The sequence below is a fragment of the Podarcis raffonei genome, chromosome 7 (assembly GCF_027172205.1).
Source record: "Podarcis raffonei isolate rPodRaf1 chromosome 7, rPodRaf1.pri, whole genome shotgun sequence".
Taxonomy (NCBI): Eukaryota; Metazoa; Chordata; class Lepidosauria; order Squamata; family Lacertidae; genus Podarcis; species Podarcis raffonei.
Window position 1 is genome coordinate 831,472 of NC_070608.1, and position 25,008 is coordinate 856,479.

The following is a 25,008-nucleotide window of genomic DNA, read 5'->3' on the forward strand; positions in this document are numbered from 1 at the left end:
TCCCGTTCGCACTTCCGTTGTGCAAGAGCTCTTCCTCTTTCTCTCTCTGCCTCCCCACGTCTCTTGAGTAATCTTTCCTTAGAGCGCTGTCGTTATCTCTTTTGACTAAGCACAGAGGGCCTTGCTGCAGTCCCAGCACATCAGTACGGTTGAAGGAGGCGGTCGTGAGACCATTTTGTCTTAAAAAAATCCTGACTGGACCCAAAGGATTAGAACAACTATCTCCCATTTTCCAATCCCCCCTTTTGGGACGAGGTGCTTGAAGTGTCTGGGAGCAGCCTGTCTCCAGGCACTGTGGGGTGAAACGGGTCTCGTTTCAGTTAAGCTTTTGGCCCAGGAGCAGCTTTGATGGATAACCCGTGTCCGGACAGGGGAGGAGGGGGCCCATGTGCATTCTCTTGGCTCTCGCATTGGCTTTTGGTTGTGGTGTTTTGTGGGATCAGCTCTGGAGCAAAACTCTGGCTCCTCTCCTTTCAGAAGGGGGTGCTGGGGGATTTCTGCTTTTGTGTTTTGAGCTGAGGGGTCTTCAAGTTCCCAGCTGGAAAAGGTTCAGAAAAGAGCCACAACATGTTGAAGCAGATGGAGCACATTTCTCAGTGCAGCAGGGAAGGGCCTTTTCTGTGGTGGCTCCTTGAGCGCCTCACAAGCGAGAGCCTCTGGCACTGACACCGCAAACTTCTCAGTGTCAACTTAAGACCTCGTTTGCCCAGGCTTTTTGAATTATGGTATCTTTAGTTGGTGGAATGCTTTTATTCCTCTTAGTTGTATTGTCTATGTTACAGCATACAGTCCTACCTCGGGTTACAGCCACTTCAGGTTTTGTTTTTTCGGGTTACGGACTGCGGAAACCTGGAAGTACCGGAACAGGTTACTTCCAGGTTTCAGTGGTCACGCATGCGCAGAAGCGCCGAATTGCAACCTGGGTGTGCGCAGACGCGGGTTGTGAACGCTGCGGGTTGCGAATGTGCATCCCCACACGGATCACGTTTGCAACCCGAGTCTCCACTGTAGTTGTAACTTTGCATTTCTTTATATACTGCCTTGGAATCTTTCATTTTGACTTGAACGGCAGCTTATAACATTCAGCCGACAAATCCTTAAGTCCTTCTCTCCCGCTGCCTGACCCGGTCATCAAATGGTTTTGTGACACGTGTCCATTTTGGCTCCTTTGTTGCTGCACAGGATCCTCCTGGTTCCTGGATTGGTGCAGGGATTGGCCTGGCCTAAGGCTTGAGGAGGCTGCCCTGTGACTCCAGATCCTGGGTTGGAGCCCTTTGTGTGTCCACCTGGAAGGCTGCCCTGGTTGTCTGGCCACAGCTGGCACAGTATTATGTTTGGTGTTAAGGTTTTAGACTTAGGATAAGTTATTGTAAGTTTAAGTGAAGTCTGCTGCAACCGGATTTCTTACGGACTGTGCCAATCCTGAATGTATTGGATTTGTGACCATTATGCCTTCAGTAGCAGCCAAGCTCTGCTGGATGAAATGCAATTGCCTGATTTTACAACAAATTAGAAACACTTTATATTTCATATTTTACAGTTTAAACTCCAAATCAAAACTAGACCCCAAAAGAGTTTGCCATGTGGGCCACTCACCCAAAGGAAACACAGCTCAGCAAATGACCTGCTATAAAACCATTAAAGACATCTTCTGGCTTCATCAACCACCTGCTCCTTTAAGATAGGACTACAGCTTATTTTACTGCTGTATTTATATAGGCCAATATAAACACCCCCTTCATCACAAAGAGATGCATTTAAACAACAAACCTGGATACAATTAAACGGGGAAATAACTCGGCAAGAAAACGCAAGCCTCACCCTTCCTCAAAGTCTATCCAACCTGGAGCCCAGCTTAAGGAATGGTCACCAGTCCAGTACTGAGGACACTCCTCTTCCTCGCACGACGGTGATGATCCTGCTCTCAACTTTTCCCTCTTGCAGCCTCTTCCTTCCCGGACCGCTTGCTGGCATTTCTGCTTCCCAAGTTGGAGTCGGGCAATGAGCGGATGCGAGTGGGAACCCTTACCACCCTGCGCCAGATCATCAACAGTGCCTGTGAGTGGCGGAGGGGAGGGGGCTGCCTTTCCCAGGCTCCCCAGAGGAGCAGCAGCTGTGGCCAGGTGCCCTCTGCACTTCCTCAGGGGCCCTTGCAAGCTGAGCCCCCCCCCCAGTCCTTGGGGGCCTCCAAGCTCCCAGGCCAGAGACTTGGCCCCAGCCCCCCTGTGCCCGTTTACACTGCTGCACTTGGGTCCCCACGGTTGCTGTGTGGCTCATTCTGCATCCGGTTTGGGCAAGGGTGGGTGAGCCTTCTTTGAGTCCCAACCTTTTTTGGCCATGCTCCACCTGAGCATCTTTCCCCCCTTCCCCTGTGAAATAGAGTTCTTAGTATTCAAAAAGTGAATGCCTGTTCACATGGAGGAAGCCTAAAGGGCCATTCCCTGTTCATAACTCATTCTCGAATTGCCCCCCTTGAGCATCAACTTGCCCTGCTGTGGGGTGTGTGCCCCACGTGGGGAACCCCAGGTCTAGACCCTGTTTGTCCTCCTTGCTGTGACTCTTCAGGGTTGTTTGAAAAGGCCTGGGCCAGGAAGTGCAACTCTGCAGCAATCTTTCCTGGTCCCTTTTTGAAAGAGAAAGGTGCGAGGCTGTTTCCAGGGTTGGGCCAATTCAGAATGAGCTAGCCAGGACTGTAAAGGGAGGGTGTTGTGGGGGCATCTCCAGCAGAAGCAGATTATCCCCCTCCTCGGTTCAGCCAGGCTCCTGGGCTCTTGCTAGGACAGCCCGTTCTGATTCCAGGGCAGAGAAGCAGCTGGGTGTCTCCTCATGAGAAGCGCTGCATTGCCTGGCTGCCGGCCAGCACTGCCCAAATAGCCTCCGTGGCCTCGGCCACACTCCTTTCCTCCATGGGTGGCAGTCTTCAGAGCTCCGATTGGGGGGCAGTTGGGGGTCCCATGCTGCGCTCCCTGGTCGAAGGAGCATGGAAGGCTGGATGTGGGGCGGGGGTGGCAGCGGTGGCGTAGGGCTGCCTTGTGCCTGTGTGGAGCTTTGGCCGGCTAAACGGCCCTTTCTGCTTGTCCTTCCTCTGCCCAGCCTCTCAGATGGAGATTAAGAAGCCCTTCATCCTTTCTTCCATGAAGCTGCCCTTGCAGGACAACAGCAATAAGGTGAGTGGAGGGGCAGAAAGAGGCAGCTCCCTCCTCTCCATGCCTGCTCTGCTAACTTCCAGCTGAGCTCAGTGCAGACTAGAAGCTTCTTGCAAGCATTTGTATGCCTCCCTCAAGCACTCTCTGCTCTGCAAGGTTCCTCTGGGTTGTCCTTGATGCCAGAGGGGACAGTGGTGTCCCCTGTGCCCAGCTTGTGGTTTCCACTTGGGGGGGGAGTTGCTCCTCCTGCCTAAGGTGCCCTGTGGGGCAGGAGTTTGCCCAGCCCAGTGCAGCTGCTGCCCCTGGTGACAGCCTGGATCTTGCAGAGGACATGGCCAGGCCAAGCCCCTCATCCATGGCAGGGCTGAACGCGGCTCCCTTTCTGGGCAGGGGGCCTGGAGCTGCTGCCTAGGCCTGTATTTCATGTAGGAAATTCACCATCCCACTCAGGGCAGCTGCCCTGAAAGGTTGCAGCTAAAGTCGGGCCAGGGAGGCTGGAATGGTGCAACCTGATGTTTGAAAGGCCTTTCCGTGGTGCTGGGGGAGCACTCCCAGGGCAGCAAGAGCCCCCCTCCCCGTTCTCCTCTGGAGACCTGTGTGCAGGGCCAGAGCTGTCAACTTTCGGATTTGAAAAGAAGGGATCAGCAGCCTCACCTGTCCTGGAGACAGACTACGGGATATCTAACAATCCTCGATAGCAGCGGGAAACAGGGCTGGAATAAGGGAATTTCCCGCAAAAAAAGGAAAGGTTGACAGCTATGTGCAGGACAGTCCTGTGCAGTCCCCTCCCTTGAAGTCTTGGGGGGCAAGAGGAGGGGGGAGGGGTCCCAAGGGCAGCCCACCCAGCTGGCAACTCCCCGGATGTTTTCCCGCAGGTGAAGCGGGCTGTGGTGCAACTGATCAGCGCCATGGCCCACCACGGGTACCTGGAGCAGCCAGGCGGAGAAGCCCTGATTGAGTTCCTCGTCCGCCAGTGCGCCCTCCCCGGGGACCAGGTGAGGCTCTTGCAGAGGAGCAGCAGGGCCCAGGCAGGCAGCCTCAAGGCCAGGCCACAACTCAAAATCTGTGGAACAAGTGGTGGGGCTGACCCTTGGGAGCCATTTGGGGGTATCTCCTCCGGGTCCAAGGCAGTTTCTCCGGTTCAGTTCCCTTGACCTGGCCCTGGGAATTCCAGGCCCCCACAGGCCTCGGGTGGGTCCCCAATCTTCCCACGTGGGTTGATGGGGTGCCGAGGGTCTCAGCGAGGCTTTGTGGGACCCGCCTGCCATTCCCGTGTCCACGGTGGCTTCACTTTGCAAAGGCCTTGTGAGAACCGAAGTGGGGGGTTTTTTGGTGGGGGTGGGTTTTGGGCTCTCTACCTATGTAACTTTGATTCTGTCCAGCCCCCCCAGCTCCCGCGGAGACATTCCCTGGAAACGGAGGACTTGATGGACGGCCACGTCCGGGACATCAGTGTGAACACGCTTTTCCTCATCAGCACCACGGTCGACAGGATGGCCGACGTGAGTCTCCCTACGGAAAGGGCCTGATGCGGCTGCTTCCCGGGTTGCAGATCAAGGATTTCTGCCGGGCTCCACCAAGTGGTGCCAAACATCTAGCAAAGGCTGATCACGCAGAGGCCTCTTTAAAACCAGCTGCAGAATGGCCCTCCCATCCTGGGCTCTTGCACGGGGCAGCTATGACCAACCTACGCTCCCTGCAGTGTGTGTGGTACAGTCCATTGCATGACCTGCAAAGTGTCCCAGGGATTTGTGGGCCTCCCCTTGGCTCCTGGTGGGCTGCTTCAAAAGGAGTGCAGAGAGCTTCCAAAGCAGTTTGGAGACTGGGAAGAGCACCAGGCGCTGAGCTGCGTGTGGGTCTTGCTCTGGGCCCCAGCGGATAATGCCTTGCTTGGAATGCTCTGGCTAGGGCCAGATTTTGAGGCATGGCTGCGTTGGGGAGGTGGGGGGCCTCCTGCATCACCTGGCTTTGCCTGCCTGCTCCAGGGAGCACCTGCTGTTCTGCCTGGCCAAGGCCTGCTCCTCCCTTTCCCCTTGCAGGTCCTCTGGCCGTACCTCCTGGAGTTTGTGATCCCCATCCACTTGAGCAACGCCCTGACCCCGCTCTGCAAGAGCCTCATCTTCCTGGCTGCGCAGAGGCAAGAGAAGGATGAGCCCGACTTCCAGCTCCTCTACGAAGCTGGGGGTTCGTATCCCGTTGCTCCGAGGCCGGCTGGGTGCGCCTTTGCCAGGAGCGCTGGCTCTTTGCTGAAATCTCCGCATTCATGAAGTCAGCTTGTGCAAGCAGAAGGCAGACGCTGCCTGATTCGGGCAGCTGTTGGAAATGCTGTTCTTCCGCAAACTATTGTATTTTTTGCTCTATAAGACTCACTTTTTCCTTCCTAAAAAGTAAGGGGAAATGTGTGTGCGTCTTATGAAGCGAATGAAGGCTGCGCAGCTATCCCAGAAGCCAGAACAGCAAGAGGGATTGCTGCTTTCACTGCGCAGCGATCCCTTTTGCTGTTCTGGCTTCTGAGATTCAGAATATGTTTTTTCTTGTTTTCCTCCTCCAAAAACTAGGAGCGTCTTGTGGTCTGGTGCGTCTTATAGAGCGGAAAATACGGTGCCTTTCTGAGGGTGGGGCTGCAGAGGGCCTACTGGGGGTGGGGGCTGCAGCTTGAGTCCTGCACAGACCGGCTCTGATTTCTGAAGCGTCTGTGCAGGCCAGGCCCCGGGACCCGAACTCTTCCCTGCAAGGAGCCTGGCGGAGACCTTGGGGTTTTGCTCGAGGCTCTTCTGCCCCTTGCAGGGCTGCTGTGCTCCAAATGCAGATGATGTTGCTGCCCCCCACGCCTGCTTTCTCCCACAGTGCGTGGACACAGGAGGTCTTGCCTTACTGTCTATTCTCCTCTTTATTTGCAGCAACGCTTCCGACCCCTCATGCTCTCCTGGCAAGGCTTCTGGTAAGTGTGAGGAGCCAGTCTGATCCACAGGTGAGAACGCCTGTGGAGCCACATCGGGTAGTGCATCGGCAACCCCGGCAGAGATGCCCCCGTGCCCTGAAGAACGGCACTCCCCTCCCCAGTCCAGGCACGCTCCCCCTGGGCCCAACCGCCCTCCAGTTAGGCACATGGCGCAAGTCTTCTCTGCAGGCAGTTTCTCCTCCTAGAGCAGAACCTGCCTCACTGGGGCTCCTCAGCTGCCTGGGGGCTCCTGCCCAACACGATTGGCCTCGGAAAGGCTGGTGGCACCCAGCTTCCTGCAGCAAGCCCAAGAGCATCCCTGCGGGATCAGGCCCAGGGGGCCCATCCCTCTCCCCATCCTTCTCTCTCAGTGGCCAGCCAGACACCCATAAATTACTACATTTTGCAGTCCTCAGTCCAGAAGTTGTTCTTTCCACAGGCCGGGTCCTCTGCTGTTGCAGCTGCCCGGATCTCTAGTGAAGACAGGATTTAGACCAGGGGTTGGCAAGGGTTACCTCGCCTGGACCGCTTCACTCCAGCAGAGATTCCTCTGTGGGCCGGATTGTGTGTGTGTGTGTGTGTGTGTGTGTGGGCGCACACAGCAGTGATTTTTGGCGCCGCGTTGTGCCGCTTTAGTGCAGCGCACGGGGACTTGCTGAGCAGCCGTTTGTGGGCCGCTTGTGGCCCATGGGCCTTAGGCTTCATCAGGTTGGAATGGACCCCCAAGGCCGTTGAGTCCAAACTCTAGCCATGCTGGAGTCACAGCTGAAGCACCCCGAGAAGTGGCCTCTGTGGCCGTCCTTTGCTGTCTCCTGCTGACCAGCCCCCTCCTGCCCCAGGGAGAGCCCGGGTGCTGCTCTCAGCCAAAGGCTGTGCTTGGAAGCTCCCCCCTCCCCAACTTGGAAGGGCTTTCTGTCTGTGGCTCCAGGAAGGCCGCCTTGCAACCCCCCCTGCTCTTCTCCCTCCCAGGTCGTGTCTTCCCAGCCTTATGTGGGGGAGGGCCGTGCTGCCGCCGTCCTTCGCCTCCTGAACGTGCTCCACCTCAGCGTCCACAAGGCTCTGGGGCCGCTGTGGGGCAAGCAGATCCCCAAGTTGGTGGAACACCTGGAAGGTAAAGGTGTGGAGGCTGCTGCAGACCCACCTATCTCGGGAAGGGACCCCAGCCCTCGACTCTTCTGCCGCCCCCTTTTTGACCGGGGGGGGGCATCTCCGCACATAGTGGGAGCTATGAGCCTGGCCCCGAATGCAGAGCAGCCCCCTGAGGCTCCGGTGTCCACAGGATCCTTCCAGGGAATCTGTGGCAGTAGAAGCAGAAGCAGCCGCTCTATTGGGGGTGCGCCAGTTGTTCAAATATGGCAGCTGTTGGGCCTGTCATTTGCGTGTCAGGAGCCTGAACTGCATAGCTTGGGGGGGGGCGTGGAGGGGAGGAGGACTCCCCCTGGATGTGAAGAGAAGCCAGTCCCAGCCAGGAGGGAGCAGAGTACTGAGCTTGGCGGGTCCTCAGGTATCCTGATGCAAAGCAGGAGTCCTTGTGCGAATCCCCTCTCCTCTGTCTTCCAGCAAATACGAAGGCTTCTCTGTCCCAGAAGGAATGGGAAGACCAGCTGCTCCAGGTGAGCCAGTCTCCTCCGTCCTCTTCTGAGCGAGGGGCCCCTCGGAGCTGAGCATCAATCCTTTCAATATATGCACTTTTCAAATTTATGCATTTCACTAATTTTACAATCCATTTAGTATTCCAAAATTTGACTCCCTTCCCCCTCTTTCTGCTCTTCCTTAAATTTATTTTTTAATACCTTCTGCAGATTCAAATTCATTTAACTTGCTCATTTAATTATCTTCCGTAAAAGTAAGGGGAAATGTGTGTGCGTCTTATGGGGCGAATGCAGGCTGCACAGCTTTCGCTGAAGCCAGAAGAGCAAGAGGGATTGGTGCGCACCGATCCCTCTTGCTCTTCTGACTTCGCTTCGCTGGAGAGGCCCTGCGCAGCTTTCCCTCTCTGCGCAGCGCCCCTTCAGCGAAGCGGGAGGAGAAATGGAAGGGGCTCTGCGCAGAGAGGGAGAGAATTTTTTTTCTTTTTCTCCTCTAAAACTAGGTGCGTCTTATGGTCGGGTGCGTCTTATAGAGCGAAAAATATGGCACTCTTATAAAACTGCAGTAAACCTGCTAATGTTTTTATCTGCTTACTGAATATTGAAAATTTACAGATAAATTGTAAACAGATAAAAACAGACAGAGTTGAGCATCACTCTTGATGGTCTACCGGGATGTTCCTTGCAGGGGAAGCTGCTCCAGACCAAAGCTGATGCCACTGTCCAGATATCTCCCTCCCTCGCTCCCCCAACTCCAGCCTCTTAACCTTGGCTCTCTGACAGTGACGGGGTCCTTGTCTTCCTGGAGAGCGACATGCCCACCTTGCTGCTCCTTGCGCACCTGAGCAGCGCAATCTGAGGCTTCCTCAGCTGTGGTGTAGTGGTTCAGAGCAGTGGCCTCGTAATCTGGTGAACTGGGTTCGCTTTCCCTCCACCTGCAGCTGCTGGGTGACCTTGGGCCAGTCACACTTCTCTGAAGTCTCTCAGCCCCACTCACCTCACAGAGTGTCTGTTGTGGGGGTGGAAGGGAAAGGAGAATGTTAGCTGCTTTGAGACTCCCTTCGGGTAGTGATAAATCAGGGTATCAAATCCAAACTCTTCTTCTTTCTGGGTGCCTCCCCCCCCCAGTCTAGGGGGCTCAGGTGATACACGCCTGTGGTTCTGAAGCTGCAGCCCTGGAGTTCATGCGCAGTTTCTCCCGGTGCAGTTGGCTTCCCTCCAGGGGAGGGAAACCAAATGAATTTATTTATTTGGTTTTTCAGATTAAAATTTTACAGTCACATATCCAACATACAACATAGAAACAAGATTCTAAAGACCATTTGGACTATTATAAAAGATGGAGGAGGAAATGATCAATAAGAGGACCCACAAAGAGGAGGAGGGAAGGCCAGGAGATTCCTTGGAATCTTGTTTTTATGTTGTATGTTTGTGATTGTAAAATTTTACTTTGAAAACCAAATAAATAAATTTATTTTTTTAAACAATTCTAAAGGATCTCCTGGACTTCTTCCCTCCTCCCCTTTGTGGGTCCTGGTTACAGATAGGTAGCCGTGTTGGTCTGCCATAGTCAAAACAAAAAATTTTTTTCCTTCCAGTAGCACCTTAAAGACCAACTAAGTTAGTTCTTGGTATGAGCTTTCGTGTGCATGCATACTTCTTCAGATACCTGTGGGTCCTGTTGTTAATCATTTCCTCCTTCATCTTTTATGATAATCCAAATCTTTTACCCCTCCACTGTGTCCAAAATTCACCATTAAACTACAAGTGTTATTCCAATCCTACAAGATCTCAAAGTAGCTGTTTTACTACAAAGGAATTTCAGAAATAGACTGGAAAGAGAAGCTGCTGAATTGCAACTCATTACCAAACTTAAAACCATGGAGAGACCTGGTCTGAACAAAGACATTGGATTCTTATCTCATTATACATGACAAAGCCATTTTTCACCTTCTCACCCCTTGCTTTTTCCTGTAAGACCTATTGCAGTCGTTAAGAGTCATCAACAGGCTCATCACAGCTATCTGCCAATCACCCATTCCCACCACCCTTCTGAGTAATACCCCTCCCTGCCTTCTCACTATATAGAAGGATCTGGCAACTTCTGTTTCAGTGTATCTGAAGAAGTGTGCATGCACACGAAAGCTCATACCAAGAACTAACTTAGTTGGTCTTTAAGGTGCTACTGGAAGGAAAAAATTTTTTTGTTCCAATCCTACTAACGGTTTTAACTGTTTACAATGGTTTTTAAGATAAATTATAAAATTCCTTTTTAAAATTTTGGTCTTCCTGATTTCTGATTCTCTTGGTGATTTTTGCCATTTTGGCATAATCCACCCACTCAATCTGCCATTCTTCTCTGCTGGGGACTTTATCGAAATCCTTGGGCTAATGCTCTCCCTCCGTGCCAATGCCTCTGCCCGCAGTTCCTTCGACAGACCCTGGAGGCCATTTCGGACACACCTTGGACCAGTCAGCTGATCCTGGAGATGGGCAGACAGCTAAGCAGTTACAACGGGTCTCCTCTGGAGAAGGTCTGTGGCCTGGGCTGTTTGGGGAGGGGGCAAGGAGAGAGCAGGGTCAGGATCAAACCTCCTGGCTCTTGACCTGGGCTGAGTGATTCCTGCCAGGGGGCTGTGGGGTTGCTGCTCTCTTCAGGCCAGGGACTGCCCAGCTCCCCCTCTCTCCTCGGGGTCTGCTGTGTCCTGGGGGGCATATTCCAGACAGCTCCCAGTGGACTCACATTCCAGCTCTCATCCCCCTTTTTTTCTTGTGCACCAGAACTTCCTCTACAAATGCATTGGGACGGCCTTGGCTGCTTGTCCAAACAAGGATCTGGTGCGAAAGCAACTCCAGGAGCTCCTGGAAACGGCCAGATATCAGGAGGAGGCCGAGCGAGAGGTGAGGGGGCTGGAATGGCTGCCCAAACAGCCCCACCTGCCCTCTGGGCCTGTTGGGAAAGAGCTGGGCCGGGAAGGGGGACCCCTGCCTAGTCTCCTTTGCCTTCCAGCTGGACCTGCTTCTGTCCCCTGACGCCTGGGTCTGCTCCCTTCCCTCCAGGGCCTTGCCTCCTGCCTGGGGCTGTGCGCCATCAGTCACCTGGATGAGACCCTTGCCAAGCTGGAGGAGTTCGTGAAATCGGACGTCTTCAAAAAATCCGCAGGGCTGTTCAGTATCTTCAAGGTATGAGCGTCACTAAGACACACTTTTTTCTCATGTGGACAGCAGGCAAAAAGTTATTCTCTGAGGTGTTTGAAGAGTGTTTGGTTCCGTTACTTTAACTGCAGATTCATGTCCTGTCCTGTTTATCTTTTTTAAAGGATCTGTGTGTTTGTACAATACCCAGATGGATCCATGCGAGAGCTTATGTATTCTAAGCATAATTACCGTATTTTTCGCTCCATTGGACGCAGTTTTTCCCCTCCAAAAATTGAGGGGAAATGTGTGTGCGTCCTATGGAGCGAATGCAGGCTTGTGCCATAGCCACGTGCAACCCCTCCGGCAGGGAAAGGCTGCGCGGGGCTATGGCTTCTTTAGCTCCACGCAGCCTCTCCCGGCAGGGATATTTTTTTTATTGATTTCCCCGTCTAAAAACGAGGTGCGCCCTATGGTCCGGTGCGCCCTATGGTGCGAAAAATACGGTAAGTTATAACAACTAAATACCTAGAGAGAACATGTATGTATGTGTGTAAATACATACAGTGGTACCTCGGATAAGAACTTAATTCGTTCCGGAGGTCCGTTCTTAACCTGAAACTTTAGCTAATGGGGCCTCCTGCTGCCGCCGCGTGATTTCTGTTCTCACACTGAAGCAAAGTTCTTAACCCAAGGTAATATTTCTGGGTTAGCGGAGTCTGTAACCTCCAGCGTCTGTAACCCGAGGTACCACTGTATGTAAATAAATTGGACAAGATTAGCATCAATCATAAAATAGAAACATAATAAATTGCTGCTTGAAATCTTTCCATCAGTGATACTTCTGGTCTGCTGTGAAGGACAGTGGTGGTGTGCTGAGTGTCGTCCGCGACACGGAGCTGGCAGAGAGGCTTGGAGGGCAGCGCTAGAGCTCAGCGCACCGACTTGACCCATAACTCTCTCCCTCCAGGATCACAGTGACAACGAGGTGGAGAAGGTGAAAAGCACCCTCATTCTGTGCTACGGCTTTGTGGCCAAGCACGCCCCCAAGGAGCTGGTTCTGGCGCGGATCGATGCCGACATCCTCCGCAACATCTTCCTCTACTTCAACACCAAGGTGAGCCCAGCTCCCCCCTCCTGTCCTGGGGTCTTGGGGTGAGGAGTGACCGGGGGGGCGGGAGGGGGGCAGCTTCAGTGGCCTCTCAGTCCTGGCCTCCTGGAGGCTTAATGTGTGTCTCCTTTATTTTGTCCAGGTTCTGGGAATAAAAGTAGAAACCAAGGTACAGTGTCAGGCCCTTGGCTCGCACTCGCTCTGTCCTCGCGGTCTGCCTCTCTCTCTTCTCTAGTCAGCTCTTAGGAGGAAGGTTGGGGGGCAAGGCTCCCTGCCCTGTGGCTCCCACTGGTTCAACTGGCACAAGAGGACTGCTCAGCCCCTGTGGCTGGCTTCTGTCTGTCCTGTCAAGGCCAGGATGCGCAAGCTGATGGCAATCTCCTGCCGTACAGAAGAGTGTCACCCAATCCCACTCCTTCTCCAAGCCCCCTTGCCACTCTGGCCAGAAAGGAACCGGTCCCTGGTTTGCCAGCTGATCCTGGAAGCGCAGGCCCAGTCTGCTTAGGGCAAGCTCTGGGCAAGCTCTTACCTGCTGCTGCTGCCCCCTTCAAGGCTTTTGGCAGCTGCTCCACAGAAAGGGGAAGGGCTGTGTAGCTCAGTGAGGAGAGCATCTGCCTCGCAAGCAGAGGGTTCAGTCCCCCCTGGAATCTCCTGGTAGGGTTGGGAGAGACGCTTCCTTGAAGCCCTGCGGAGCCACGGCTGCCGACCAGTGTAGGCAATACTGAGCTGGATAGACTGGTATAAGGCAGCTCTCCACATAAAGGGCATCATAAAGGGGCTGCCCACTTTCTAACTCTGCCCTCACCCCCAAGGTGAGGCTGAGGCCCCCAGTGCCCCTGGAAAGGGTGTGTGTGTGTTTGGGTGTGTACGCCCATTGCAAGGAGTCTCGCACTAACATTCTTCTTCTGGTCTGTCCTTTGCACTAATCTCTCGGGGGGGGGGTCACGCTGGGTGTTCTGAGATGCTGGCCTGGAAGCCCAGTTGGCGCTACGTCCTCCTCCTCTCACTGGGGGGGGGGGGGTTTGACCTTGAGGCCCCCGGCAGCAAGGGCCCTGCCAGGGGGTAGGATGGAGGCTGAGGGCACTCCTGAGCAGAAGAGCTCAGGGCAGCAGAACCAGACTTGCTTCCGAGCAGCCGGAGGTTTGGCCACAGCCCCCTTTGACCCCGGGTCCCCTGGAGTTTTCTTTCCTGGGGTGCGTCTTTGCTTTCCTCTGCCATGCAGAGAAGGACCCTGGGATGGAGCACCCCCTATTCTGGCCACGTTTCAGGGGGAGGCGGGTGCTGAGCCTCCTGCACTTGGGCTTCCTCTCCTGCCCCTCTGCGCCTGCCAAAGTGCCCCTGGGCGGGTGGCAGTCGACCCTCCCACCTCCGAGCGAGAGGGGGGCTGTGAGGCTGGCTCTGGTGCCCTCAGTGCCACCCTCGACCTTTGCCCTCAGGACCTGATGCTGAAGCTGTGTCTCATCCGGAGCATCTGCCTCATCTGCCAGGCCATCTGCAACAGCACCCAGTCGGGCGACTTCACCTTCTCCCGCAAGACGGAGCTGGTTTCACAGATGATGGTGAGGAGAGGACGCCTGGATGATGCAGCCCTGAGCAGGGCCATGGCAGGAGAGGGATTCGGCCCCGGGGACGGTCCGCAGGGCCAGCACTTGCAGAACGTGACATGCTGCAGAGTGCTCTGAGCCCGTGCAGAGTGCCTTCCCCTCCCTGCCTGCGACCCGGTTTCTCTGGGCCGCCTGCTGCATCTGCAGAGGGCTCCTAGATGTACAGCTGCTGGGCTGTGAGCCACCCCTCTTCCTCCTCTGCGCAGCTTTGAAGACGGTGGAGATCTCCCCTCTGCCGTGTCTGCCCTTTTAATCGGCCTCCGCATCTCCCGCGAGGCTTGCAGTGTGGGGAGGGGGCTTCATCCCAGGAGGGGCAAGGGGCTGTGGCGGCCTCCCTCCCTCCCTCCTCTCACGCTTTCTCTTCCGCAGGATTTTATCAAGGCGGAGCCTCTGGACTCCCTGCGAACTCCCATCCGCCAGAAGGCAATGACGGCCTGCATGTTCCTGGTGTATCCTTTACCCCCCAGCCTCTATCTGAGGCACAACTAGAAACACCAGCTGGGGATGCCACAGGGTGCCCATCTGAGGTTTTTTTGGGGAGATTCAGACTTGGGGGTTTGCTGAGAGGTTGGCCAGGAAGCCAAGAGCTGCCTGGCGTCCAGCTGGTCTCTTTGGCCACTGATGCTCCTCCAAACCTGTCTAGTGCCACTTCCATAAAATGAACCCGCCAGATCTGAGAGCCACACATGAATGATGCTTTGGGTGGAGCTCTTCCTTTTCCTGCCCCTAGGGGTGCCCCTGCTCAGGAGAATTTTCCAGGTCCCCTTAACTTGCTCTGCAGGGTCCTGGAGCCGCCTCTGAGTGAGGCTGAGAAGGCTGAGCTGGTGGAGACTTGTCTGGGCAGCGTCCTCCCTCTTTCCCTGCCGGAAGCCCCCAAGGAGAAAGACGGGGGGCTGGAGGCCGAGCACAAAGAGGTACGGCCGGACAGAGCTCTCTCTGCCTTCCCTTCCTGCCTGAGCAGCCCCTTCCATCCACAGCTGGCCGCTTCGTTGGGCATGCAGGGACGGGCTCCGGTTGCCCTTGTCCAGGGGGCACTGGAGGAACTCCTTGCCGCAGGTCGACATGGTTCCTCCTCTGGAGTTTGTCAACTGGCCCCCCTCCTGTGGGGAGTTCCAGGTGGCTTTGAGTGGGGGAGCTGCTTGGGCGGGTGCAGACGGGCCTTTGGTGCCTGGGACGGGCAGAGGCAGAGACCCGCCCAGAAGTATCTCTGGCCTCCACAGGACATGTGACTGGGCTTCTGGGGCGGGGTGGGAGTGAGAGAAGCTGTGTGGAGCTTTCCCACCCAGGTGGGAGGCAGGAGGCGGTCCCTGCGCATCATCCTCCCTTCCTTTTCCACGCTCAGCCTCTGTGGTGCGACACCCTTTGTGCCCTCAAGGACCTGCTGAAGAGCATCCTGCACAGGCACATGACTCCCCACGGCCTGCAGACCATGTTTGAGGTAGGAGAAGCAGGGAGGGAGGCCCAGGGGGCTCCCACACCCCTCCCACGGTGGGCGGGCCTTGCGCATTGAGCAGCTGCCCCGGCCCACCTGTGACAGTCCCTGGAGGGAAGCGGAGGCATCCTGTCTGCCCCCTTCTCCCCCACCCTCTTGCTCCAAGACACCAGCTCCCTCCTCCTCTTCCCTCCTTCCGGGCAAAGGGCTGAGAGATCTTTCCTCCCAGGGCCACCCTTTGCCCGGCCTCTGCTGCCCCCTTCCGGGGGCTCTTGCAAGGGGACCCTCTGTGGGATCTCTCTGGCCATTTCTGCCCTCTGCCCCCACAGCACCTGAGCCCCTGGGTCAAGTCCGCCAAGGAGCACGAGAGGGAGCGAGGCGTGGAAGTGAGCGCGGCTGTCTTGGAGTTCTATCGGGAGAAGCTGAACGTCAATGTGAGTTCCCCTCCCTCCCGCAGCCACAGGGCTGCCTGTGCTTTGCTTGGCCTGATATTTGGGCTGCTCAGGGCCACAGGTGTGTCTGGAGCATCTTGTCCCGTGTTTGCGGTCCCTTGACTTGGCACCGGACACAGAGCCAATGGGGCGCTCCCCCCCCCGGTGCCCGCCTGGTGCTGCCAGCAGCCCTCCCAATGTGGCACACTGGCCGCGTCTCCCCTGGCTCCATCCTTGGCCTGCATGGTGCCTGGTGGAGAGTGCGAAACCTCTGGTCTGACTGGATGGTGCATGGGGCAGAGGAGAACTGCCATTCACAGTGCTCAGTTTGTTCAATCATTATAATAACTGCAACTCACCCATCGGACTGGGTTGCCCCAACCACTCTAGGCGGCTTCCAACAGAATATAAAAAGGAAGACCTCAGACATTGAAAGCTTCCCTGCCCAGGGCTGCCTTCAGGTGTCTTCTGAATGCCATAGAGCTGTTTATCTCCTTGGGAGAAAAATTCTCAGGGATGACTCACCTCCCGGCCAGCACCTCTTTAATCTTCTGCCCTCGGGCAGGAGATATTGAAGTATAATCAGCCGTACCAACAGGCTAAAAAATAGCGTCTATCCATGGGCTGTTAGGCTGTTGAATGGAAATTAACATAGTAAAATTGACTTACGAGGTGGCGTATTGTTTAAGAAGAGATTGTTTGGTGGGGGGATGGAGACTTGTTTAATTTCAATGGTTTTTGTGTGTGTTTCCCCCCAAAAAAATTTATTCATTTTATAACACAAATAAAAAAACACAAGCAGAAAAGACAAACAATATGAACAAATTCTTGTCATAGCCTCATTTTTCTAAACATTGTTAAGTGGGCTTCCCCAAGTCCCACCTATCTGATTTTCGTTTTACTCATTTAATTTCATTGTACACAGGTTGTACAATGACATTAAAGCTTTATTATTATTATTATTATTATTATTATTATTATTATTATTATTATCATTTGATGGGAGGGCATTTTGCAGGGCAGGCCCCTTCTGTGCCAAAAGAGCTCCCGACGCGAGCCAAGCTCTTGCAAGAGTGGTGAGCCACCTGCTGCCTTGCACAGGCTTTGAGGCTCTCTGGCCCCCGCCTGCTCCTGGGGGGCTCCTGTGAGCCCTTGGCCCTGCTGACTTGCGTGAGTTTGACCGACAGCGGCTCAGGTTGTTGTGGCTCAGTGCTGTCCCCTTGCGGGGACTGTAACTGGGGCATGGCATGGCAGCCCCTTTGCCGCCGTGCTCTCAATGGGCCTCCCTGGTGCCTTGTGTTCCCAGACGGTGGTCCCTTTCTACAACGTGGGGCTGCTGATTGCGCTCTTCGCCCCCCGCTGCACCGACTCCCTGGCCGGCACCCGCCAGCACGCGGTCGACTGCGTCCACAGCCTTTTGTACATCCAGCTGTACTATGAGGGTAAGAGCCAGGGCCAGCGCTTGTTTCTTGGGGGGTGGGGGTGGCAAAAGCGCGAACCTTCCTAGTGGGGTCTCTCTGTCCCTCCCTCTCCTCCTGTGTAGGGCCAGCCTGGCCTCTGCAATACTTGGCTCTGCCAAGGCTGAGTCCAAGGTCCTGGTCCAGTTGTAGGAAGCCTTGTGGATCTTGGCACAAGGATCCCTAACCATCTCCCACCCCTTCTGTACCCCAATCTCAGGGGCCCCTGCAGATCCCATCTCCCCAGGAGGGCCCCTTGCAATCTCCCTCCTGTGACATCCCATACAGGGGCCTTTATGGGGCCCAATGAGGACTTTGCTTTGTCAACCAGCCTTTTACGTGATTTGCTCATCTCTGTATCGGGACTTGACATTGCATTCATGTGTTTCTATTGTCAAACTTTACGGAAAGCAATTCCTTAAAATCCCAAATTCAACGGAAGAGTGCTTTAACCAGGGCTTGCTCCCACCTCCTGGCTCCCACTGGCCTTGTTTTTCCTGGTGGGGGGAAAGCAAAACGAGTGGGAACTGGAGAACTTGATCTCACCCTTTCCCCTGAACTGGCTGGCACTCAGTCCAGTACCCCCCCCCCCAAAAGAGCAGCGGTTGCATGGGATGCTGCTTCCTTCTCTGGACAGCAGAGGGGGGTATATCTCTTGCGCAGGCAGGAGCTGCTGGGATTGCCAAGGGGGCTTGCAGGGGAGGAGGGAGATGGTCCTGGAAGGGCAGCTGTGTGGCCCAGGTGGGCAAAGCCCCCCCCCCCGATGCCCCCAAAGACCTGGATGCCATTCTTCGTCCGCGCAGGGTTTGCTCGAGATCACAAGGACGAGTCTCTGGAGAAGCTGAAAGCCCTGAAGACCGGCCTGAGAGACCCCGACGTCAACACCCTCTTCCAGGCCTGCTGCAAAATAGCCCAGGTGGGAACATGAGATAGTCAGCCTGGGCAGGGGGGGGGGGCACTTGTTGCCCGAGGGGGTCAGGGGCTTCCCCTTGGTCTCCTGGGGCAGCTGGGCCGGTTCCTTGCCTGATGAGTTCCTGTCCTTCTCCTTTTAATGTATTTTTAATCTTTGTTGGAAGCCGCCCAGAGTGGCTGGGGAAGCCCAGCCAGATGGGCGGGGTACAAATAATAAATTATTATTATTATTATTATTATTATTGCTTGGCCCAACAGGTAATAGCCAAGCGGCTCCCCCCCGACCAGCTGCTCAGCCTCCTCCTCTCCATGTTGGAGGGCTTGGCGGATCCGGACAAGAACTGTTCCCGCGCAGCCACCGTGGTGGTCAACTCCCTCCTGAAGGAGCGCGGGGCTGTCCTGCTGGAGAAGGTGAGGCGGAGGTGGGGGCTCCCCTTCTTCCCCCCTTGGGCTCTTGAATGTCCATGGGTGCCAGGAGGAAGGCTGCCGGGGCCCCCTCTAACCTGGGTCGGGATCCTGGGTCTTTGGGGCAGAGGCTCGGTGGGCTTCTCTGTGCTGCCCCTTCTTAATCAAAGAATTGTAGAATTGGAAGAGACCTCCCCCCCCAGGGTTGTCTAGTCCAACCCCCTGTAATGCAGGGGGCACTACCAAGTCATCCCTAACGGGTGGCCCCCCAGCCTGTCACAGCTGCTTCAGTTGTGATTCCTGCATTCTTGCAGAGGAGTTGGCAACAAGTGCCAAGTGGGGGGGGGCGCCCACTCCAGAAGCCCTTATGTGCTCCCCCTAGGGCAATGGTTCTCTCCCTGTGGGTCCAGATGATGTTGGACTACAACTCCCATCATCCCTGAGCTCTGGCCTTGCTAGCGAGGGGTGATGGGAGTTGTAGTTCAACATCTGGGGACCCACAGGTTGAGAGGATGGAGTTGAGGGTCCCTCCCTCCTGCTCTGCCTGGGGGGTGCCTGTCGCGGCAGCCTCTGAGCCCCTGTGCCCCCACAGGTGCCGAAGATCCTGGCAGTGGTGCACTCCAAGCTGCAGGAGGTGGAGGAGGAGGCCGTCCGGAAGGCGGCCCAGCAGACGGTCCACATCCTGGCCACCCAGCACAAGGCCGCCGTGGTCTCCAGCCTCCTGGGCAACCCTCTGCCCTTGGACAGGTAGGCGGCTCTGCACCTGCGTCCGCTGGAGCCCTTTGGCCAAAGCCTTTGCCACTGCAGCTGCTTCTGGTGGCCTCGCTAAAGGGGGGGCTTTTCTCCCGGCCTCCCTTCTCTCCCCCCATGGTCAGGAGGTGGCGCACAACCCTCAGGAAGGCTCTGGCCGAGGTCAGCCAGGCCAGGAGGAAGCCCTGATGGTGCCCAAGGGGGTCTCTTTCTCTCCTGCCCCTTCACCCGTCTGCTTCCTGCAGCCCAGAGGCTCTCTCCCACCAGGGCTCTGGCTGTGGCTCTTTGGAGCCCCAGGGACTGCGAGGCCAAGGGGGGGGGGGAGCTCTGCTGAGTCAGGAGCTGGAGCCAGAAGAGCCTGTGACTGAGCGTCCTGGGCTGGGGGAGCCCCTGTTTCTGGCTGAAAGTGCAGGGCTCCCTGTCTCCCAGAGCAAGCTTGTCCCCCTGCAGCCGTATAATAATAATAATTTAATGGGTTTCCCCAGCTACTGTGGGCGGCTTCCAGCAAAGATTAAGAATACATTAAAATGTTACATATTAAAAGCTTCCCTAAACAGTTCTGCCTTCAGATGTCTTCTAAAAGTCTGGTGATTGTTTTTCTCTTTGACATCTGGTGGGAGGGCGTTCCACAGGGCGGGGGCCACCACCGAGAAGGCCCTCTGCCTGCTTCCCTGTAGCTTTGCTTCTCGCAATGAGAGAAGCGCCTGAAGGCCCTCGGCGCTGGACCTCAGTGTCCGGGCAGAACGATGGGGGTGGAGATGCTCCTTGGCCTGGGGAGCCTCTGACGCTGGCCACCTCCTCCTTCCTTCCCCATTTCAGCTGCAGCTGCCTGATGTGGCGGGCCTTGGCCTCGGAGCCCCCCCTCGCCAGCCAGGTCTTGGAGCTGCTCCTGGAGAAAGTGAACCGGGACGTCCCCTACAAAGAGAACAAGTCCTTCTTGCGAGGCAGCTGCTCTGAGCGCGTGGCCACTTTCTTCCCCCTCGCGGTGAGTGTCCGGCCTGCTTGCTAAGAAGCCCTCCTCCTCCTCCTCCTCCTGCTGCTGCCTCTCCCTTCCCCCCCGCCCCCCACACCTGGGCTGCTGCCGCGCCCCCTCCGCTGCCCTCATTTCCTCCCCTTGGGTGTCTGTGCCAGGCCTGGTCCCTGGAAAAGAGGCCTTGCCATATAATGCCTATTAGCGCTAATCCGCCGGCTCATAAAGGCCCTCTCAGGTGTTCGTCCTCCAGGGAGATCGCTTTGCGTTTTATCCCCCCAAGAAAATAAACGCCGCCGCTTGGCAGCTCTGTGAGCAGGAAAGCAGCTGTGAAAATTTCCTCCTCCTCCGCCGAACCAGACGCAGATGCCAGCGGATCCGTCATGCTTGAAAGCCGACCCCGGCCCCTGCAACCCCCCCTGGCCCACCCCAGGGCCATTGTTCAGGAGAAGCCCAGCCTCTCCGCTTTCAAGTGGCCACGGCAGCGAGATGCGACACACAAACACACACACACATTGGGGTGGGTCTGCTGTGGTTGCTTGACCCCGAGGAGTTCTGATTCAGCCTTCAGACCTGCGCCTTGCTCTTCAGCCCCACCTGCCTCCCAGCAGCCAACACTTGGGGGGCCTCCAGGAGCAGAGCAGGCCCATCTCTCCACACTGGCCGGCAGCAAAGGCTCCCGGGGTTTCCTTGTGGGGCTCGAGCTGGGGAAAGGGGGGACCTCCTGGCCCCCAGGGACGTCTCCATCCTCCCAGGGACGTTTGAGTGGCCCAGACTCCTGCCCCTCTGCCTTGGGGGCACCCTGCTTGAGCGCCCCAGGGTGCCCCTCCCAGCTCTTGGTGCCCCTCCTGACCTCCCCTCTCCCCCCTCCAGGCCACATGCGCTCTGCATGAGATCATGTCTGTCCCGGAGTGTGGCCCGGCCATCGTGGGCCTCTACGCTGAGCTCTTCGTCTCCCTCCTGCTCCGGGTCAGCTGCACGGTGGGCGTTCATCTCCCCAAGAACATGCAGTCCAAGGAGAGGAAGAGTGCCGCCCGCGGGCAGCCCCTCCGGCCGCTGGACCCCTGCAGGTACCGCTGGGCCAGCCCCTCAGCTGCCTCCCTCTACCTGCCATGTGGAACTGATTTTGTGGGGGGGGTTGTTTTTTTCACCAACACGGCGGCAGCGGCGGCAGCAGTGAGGTCTCCGCACGTAATCTGATGGTTGGGTAATGCGCCACGGCCCATAACGTATTAGGTATGAAGGCAGGCCTGACCTCGGCGGGGGGATTAGCTCCCCCCTCGCTTTCCACACACTCGCCTCCCCCTAAATCAGGAAATATTAAATCGCTCTTCCTGTTGCAGCCTGGCTTGTGGTTTTCGCCTTCGCATTCTTTGCATGGTGCGTGCAGAGGTGCCCTCGCGCGCTCTCTCGCTCTCTCTCTCTCTCTCTCTCACGGCTGCCGGGTTGGGTTACGTCTGCCTCTCCAGCAAGGCAGGGAGGAGCTGCTCAGTGCTGCACAGGCCAGGGAAGCGTTTTCCTGAATAAAAATTGAATTTTGGGGGGTGGGGGGGATGCACGTTCAAAGCAGCCTTGCTGTGAATTGCTGGGAGCCTGGCTCTCCCCCCTGCGACATGCAGAGCGGCAGTGCTGTGGAGGGGGCAGTGGGCACCTCTGGCCATCATCTGCACTTCCTCCATCCACTCCCTGCCCCTCTCCAGGGAGGTGGGGCTTGCTTTTTGGTTTCTGTGGGGCAGTGTCAGAAGCAGCAGGTGTTTCCCCTGCGTGCAGAGAGTGGTGCTCCTGCGCCACTTGCATTGGCTGGGGGGGACCCTGTGCCCCCCTGTACCCCCTGGCTCTCCCTGGCACCTTGACCTGGCAGGCAGTGGCTGCGCTGGGTGCTTCAATGTGATTGTGTTTCTTAGTGGTGCCAATGCCCGTCCAGGGGCCACAGCGGCATTCGCCTGCCAAGGGCCCTTTGGCGTGGGAGGGAAGGGCCTGTTTGGCCAGGGGGTCCCTTGGCCCCTGTGCCTGTGGGTGCTCACTGCTTCTGCACCATTTCAAGTTGGCTGCTCCACTTAGAAGCCGGCAGGGTCAGCCTCCCAGGGGTGGTGGGTGCCCCTCGTTGGCCTACGGGCAGGCATGGCACAACTTTGGCTTTGCTGCCGCAACTGCTGGCTTCCTTTCCCTGCGCCAGAGTTGGGGAGCCTGCTGTCCTCCAGAGCTTCTTGGACTCCCAGCAGGGCCAATGGAAAGGGATGCTGGGAGATGGGAGTCCAGCAACATCCCTGGGGGGCCACAGAATCACCCCCCTCCCCAGTCGGAGTAAGCAAACTCCCTTGGTGTGTTCCACCAGAGCTGTGTGCAGGCAGCAAACAGATTCCCAACTGGTTGGCGAGCAGGATCCTGGCAATGGCTGGAGGGGCTGGGCAAGACGGGAGTCTCCATGCCAGCCAGCCCCCCCCCCCCCCCCGTAGCCAGGCTGGGTCCAGAGAAGGGCATCTGTCTCTCCTCTGGGACGCTGGTGGAGAAGAGCAGGCTGCCCTCCTGGTCTGTGTGTGAATGCTGGTTTCCTCTTTTGGGGGACCCCAAGTCATCATATCCTCCCCTCGTATTTTGGGTTTAGCGTGACAGGACAATGGAGGTTTTCCAGATGTCACGCTCCGCTCGCGGCGCAATAATCCCACCCCCATAAAATACTAATGCAGGCAAAAGCTCCTCTCAGCAGCCGCCCTGGGCTTCTTAGCATTGCGGCCGACAGCCTTGAGCACCTCCAGGAGGTGCCTGGGGTGGCAGGAGCCACGGATCCGGCCCCTCTCCCCCCTCCCTCACCTCTCTCAGAGGCAGAATCGAGTGGACCTTCTCTCTCTCCCCCCCCCCAAGCTCTGCTGTGGAGACCCTCAAGGCCATGCTGACGCAGGGGGGCAGCGAAGAGGTGGCCAGGGCAGTGTCTGCCTCGGGCGGCTGGGAGTCCCTGAGAAGCGTGGAGAGGCACCACGATGGCGTCGCCGTCCTGGCCAGGTGAGCGGCTGGGTGGCAGGCAGAGGTGGTTCTGCCCGCTTGAGCCCGTCTCCTAGGGCTGCCCTGGGCAAGGGGACGTGGCTCAGCTGGAAGAGCCTGGAACCAGTTCCTGGCCTCTTGCCAAGGTATAGGTCAAGGGACCCCTGACCATTAGGTCCAGTCGTGACCGACTCTGGGGTTGCGGCGCTCATCTCGCTTTATTGGCCGAGGGAGCCGGCATTTGTCCACAGACAGCTTCCGGGTCATGTGGCCAGCAGGACTAAGCCACTTCTGGCGAACCAGAGCAGCGCACGGAAATGGCGTTTACCTTCCCGCTGGAGTGGTACCAATTTATCTACTTGCACTTTGATGTGCTTTTGAACTGCTAGGTTGGCAGGAGCAGGGACCGAGCAACGGGAGCTCACCCCATTGCTGGGATTCGAACCGCTGACCGTCTGATCGGCAAGCCCTAGGCTCTGCGGTTTAACCCACAGCGCCACCCACGTCCCAGACTCTCGCCAAGTCAGGCACAATTAGGCCAGGAGCGGAAGGGGCTCTTGTGTTGAGATGTTTGCTGCAATCCCAAGAAACCTGTTTGCCAATCCCAGAGACATCCGTATTTTTCGTTCTATTGGACACAGTTTTTCCCCTCCAAAAATTGAGGGGAAATGTGTGTGCGTCCTATGGAGCGAATGCTGGCTTGTGCCATAGCCGTGCGCAACCCCTCCGGCAGGGAGAGGCTGCACGGGGCTATGGCTTCTTTAGCCCTGCGCAGCGTCTCCCGGCAAGGAGAGGCTGCACGGGGCTAAAGGGGAAGCCTTGGCTTGTTCCATAGCTGCGCACAACCCCTCTGGCAGGGAGAGGTTGTGTGCAGCCTGTACGCTGCTCTTTGGGGCTGGGGGGGGGGAAATATTTTTTTTTCTTGATTTCCCCCCCTAAAAACTGGGTGCGCCCTATGGTGCGAAAAATACGGTACATCCTGTCCTGTTCCCTGGGGGTGGGCAGCATTCAGTCAGTCCTTGTTATCTCTCTTTGCACCCCAGGCGCTTGGCTGCTGAGCCTCCCAGTTTGGCCCTGGGACTGAGCGGAGATCAGGGAGATGGCAGGGAGACAGGAGAGGAAGAGCCGCTGGGCTGCATCTCCTGGCAGGGCTGGGGAGTCACTGGAAGGGGGAAGCGGTGGTGGACATGGGAGCCCCCTCCCCTCCCGCTTCCCAAGGGGCAGAGCTGGCATGGCGTGGGTGGGGCTGCCTCCTACGTGGCGAGAGGCCATCTCAATTGGGGTGGGTGCCCTCTCCTTCCGCAGCGCCATGGCGAAGCACGCTGGCCCCAAGCTGCCCCTGATTGTGAAGACCCTCTCCCCCATGCTGAACAGCATCTACGACAGCCAGCGCTTGACCACCACGGCCTTCTTTGCGGAGGTGGGTCCACGAAGGGGCTGGGGCGGGGGTCCTGCTGCTGGCCTTAGCCAGGGTGGGCAAGGAAGTAATGAGAGGGGAAACTGCCAAGAGCTCTGGCCGTGTCGGTGTGTGTTGCGGCCATGGACCCCTCCCTGGATATTCTGATTTGTCCTCTCCCCCCACCCCGACTCGCAGGCAGGTGGGAAGGTGGCCAAGGGGTGCCCCTCCCTAGCCAAGGCTGCTGTTTAAGGGGAACCTGGGAAGCTGCCTTGCCCTGTCTAAGATCTTTGCTCCTTCTTGCTCCTTACTGCCTGCACTGACTGGCAGCAGCAGCAAGAACGGCTGCCAGAGGGGACTGAAACTGGGACCTACTACATGCAAGGCAGGAGTTCTGCCTCTTAGCTCCCTTCTCCCACCCCCCACTGGAGGGGAGCTGTCCCTCAGCCCCAGGAGCCAGCAAAGCATCCCCTCATCGCTCCTGACATGCCACCCTGAAGAATGGAGTCCAGCTGCTGTGTCAGGCTCCCTCCCTCCCTGCTGCTGCTGCTGCTGTAACCCCTATACCTCCTTGCCTGACTCCCCGCCTCCAGCTGGGGCTTTCCAAGTGGCCTTGTCGCTGCCCGGCTCGATCCTGGCTCATAAAACACCTCTTTGCGTCTCCGCTGATGGAGTGGCCTGGGACTGAGCGGCGGGGAGTCCTGTGGCTGGACGTGGGCCCAGAGCCGGAGGAGCTGGCTGCCTGCCTGG

The 25,008-nt window shown here is 56.9% G+C and overlaps 2 protein-coding genes across 9 annotated transcripts in view; one reads left to right on the forward strand and one right to left on the reverse strand.

Annotated features, from left to right (window-relative positions):
• The window catches only part of LOC128416946 (riboflavin transporter 2-like), a 274,487-nt gene that overhangs the window by 106,494 nt on the left and 142,985 nt on the right, over window positions 1-25,008 (reverse strand). The gene's annotated exons all lie outside the window — the stretch shown is intronic.
• Window positions 1-25,008, forward strand: part of MROH1 (maestro heat like repeat family member 1) — a 50,986-nt gene that overhangs the window by 20,781 nt on the left and 5,197 nt on the right. For 5 of the 8 annotated variants that reach the window (XM_053395030.1, XM_053395031.1, XM_053395033.1 and 2 more), the window contains exons 11-36: window positions 1,945-2,058; window positions 3,094-3,167; window positions 4,022-4,141; window positions 4,529-4,648; window positions 5,186-5,330; window positions 6,047-6,087; window positions 7,057-7,204; window positions 7,648-7,700; window positions 10,103-10,210; window positions 10,458-10,577; window positions 10,737-10,859; window positions 11,782-11,928; window positions 12,065-12,091; window positions 13,359-13,481; window positions 13,896-13,975; window positions 14,308-14,440; window positions 14,869-14,964; window positions 15,288-15,392; window positions 16,696-16,831; window positions 17,650-17,762; window positions 18,017-18,169; window positions 18,756-18,910; window positions 19,733-19,898; window positions 20,757-20,953; window positions 22,746-22,883; window positions 24,168-24,282. In XM_053395030.1, the coding sequence (XP_053251005.1) occupies window positions 1,945-2,058; window positions 3,094-3,167; window positions 4,022-4,141; window positions 4,529-4,648; window positions 5,186-5,330; window positions 6,047-6,087; window positions 7,057-7,204; window positions 7,648-7,700; window positions 10,103-10,210; window positions 10,458-10,577; window positions 10,737-10,859; window positions 11,782-11,928; window positions 12,065-12,091; window positions 13,359-13,481; window positions 13,896-13,975; window positions 14,308-14,440; window positions 14,869-14,964; window positions 15,288-15,392; window positions 16,696-16,831; window positions 17,650-17,762; window positions 18,017-18,169; window positions 18,756-18,910; window positions 19,733-19,898; window positions 20,757-20,953; window positions 22,746-22,883; window positions 24,168-24,282 (3,050 nt within the window). The remainder of the gene's footprint in view (window positions 1-1,944; window positions 2,059-3,093; window positions 3,168-4,021; window positions 4,142-4,528; window positions 4,649-5,185; window positions 5,331-6,046; window positions 6,088-7,056; window positions 7,205-7,647; window positions 7,701-10,102; window positions 10,211-10,457; window positions 10,578-10,736; window positions 10,860-11,781; window positions 11,929-12,064; window positions 12,092-13,358; window positions 13,482-13,895; window positions 13,976-14,307; window positions 14,441-14,868; window positions 14,965-15,287; window positions 15,393-16,695; window positions 16,832-17,649; window positions 17,763-18,016; window positions 18,170-18,755; window positions 18,911-19,732; window positions 19,899-20,756; window positions 20,954-22,745; window positions 22,884-24,167; window positions 24,283-25,008) is intronic. The other 3 variants (XM_053395036.1, XM_053395037.1, XM_053395038.1) reach the window with 3 other exon arrangements.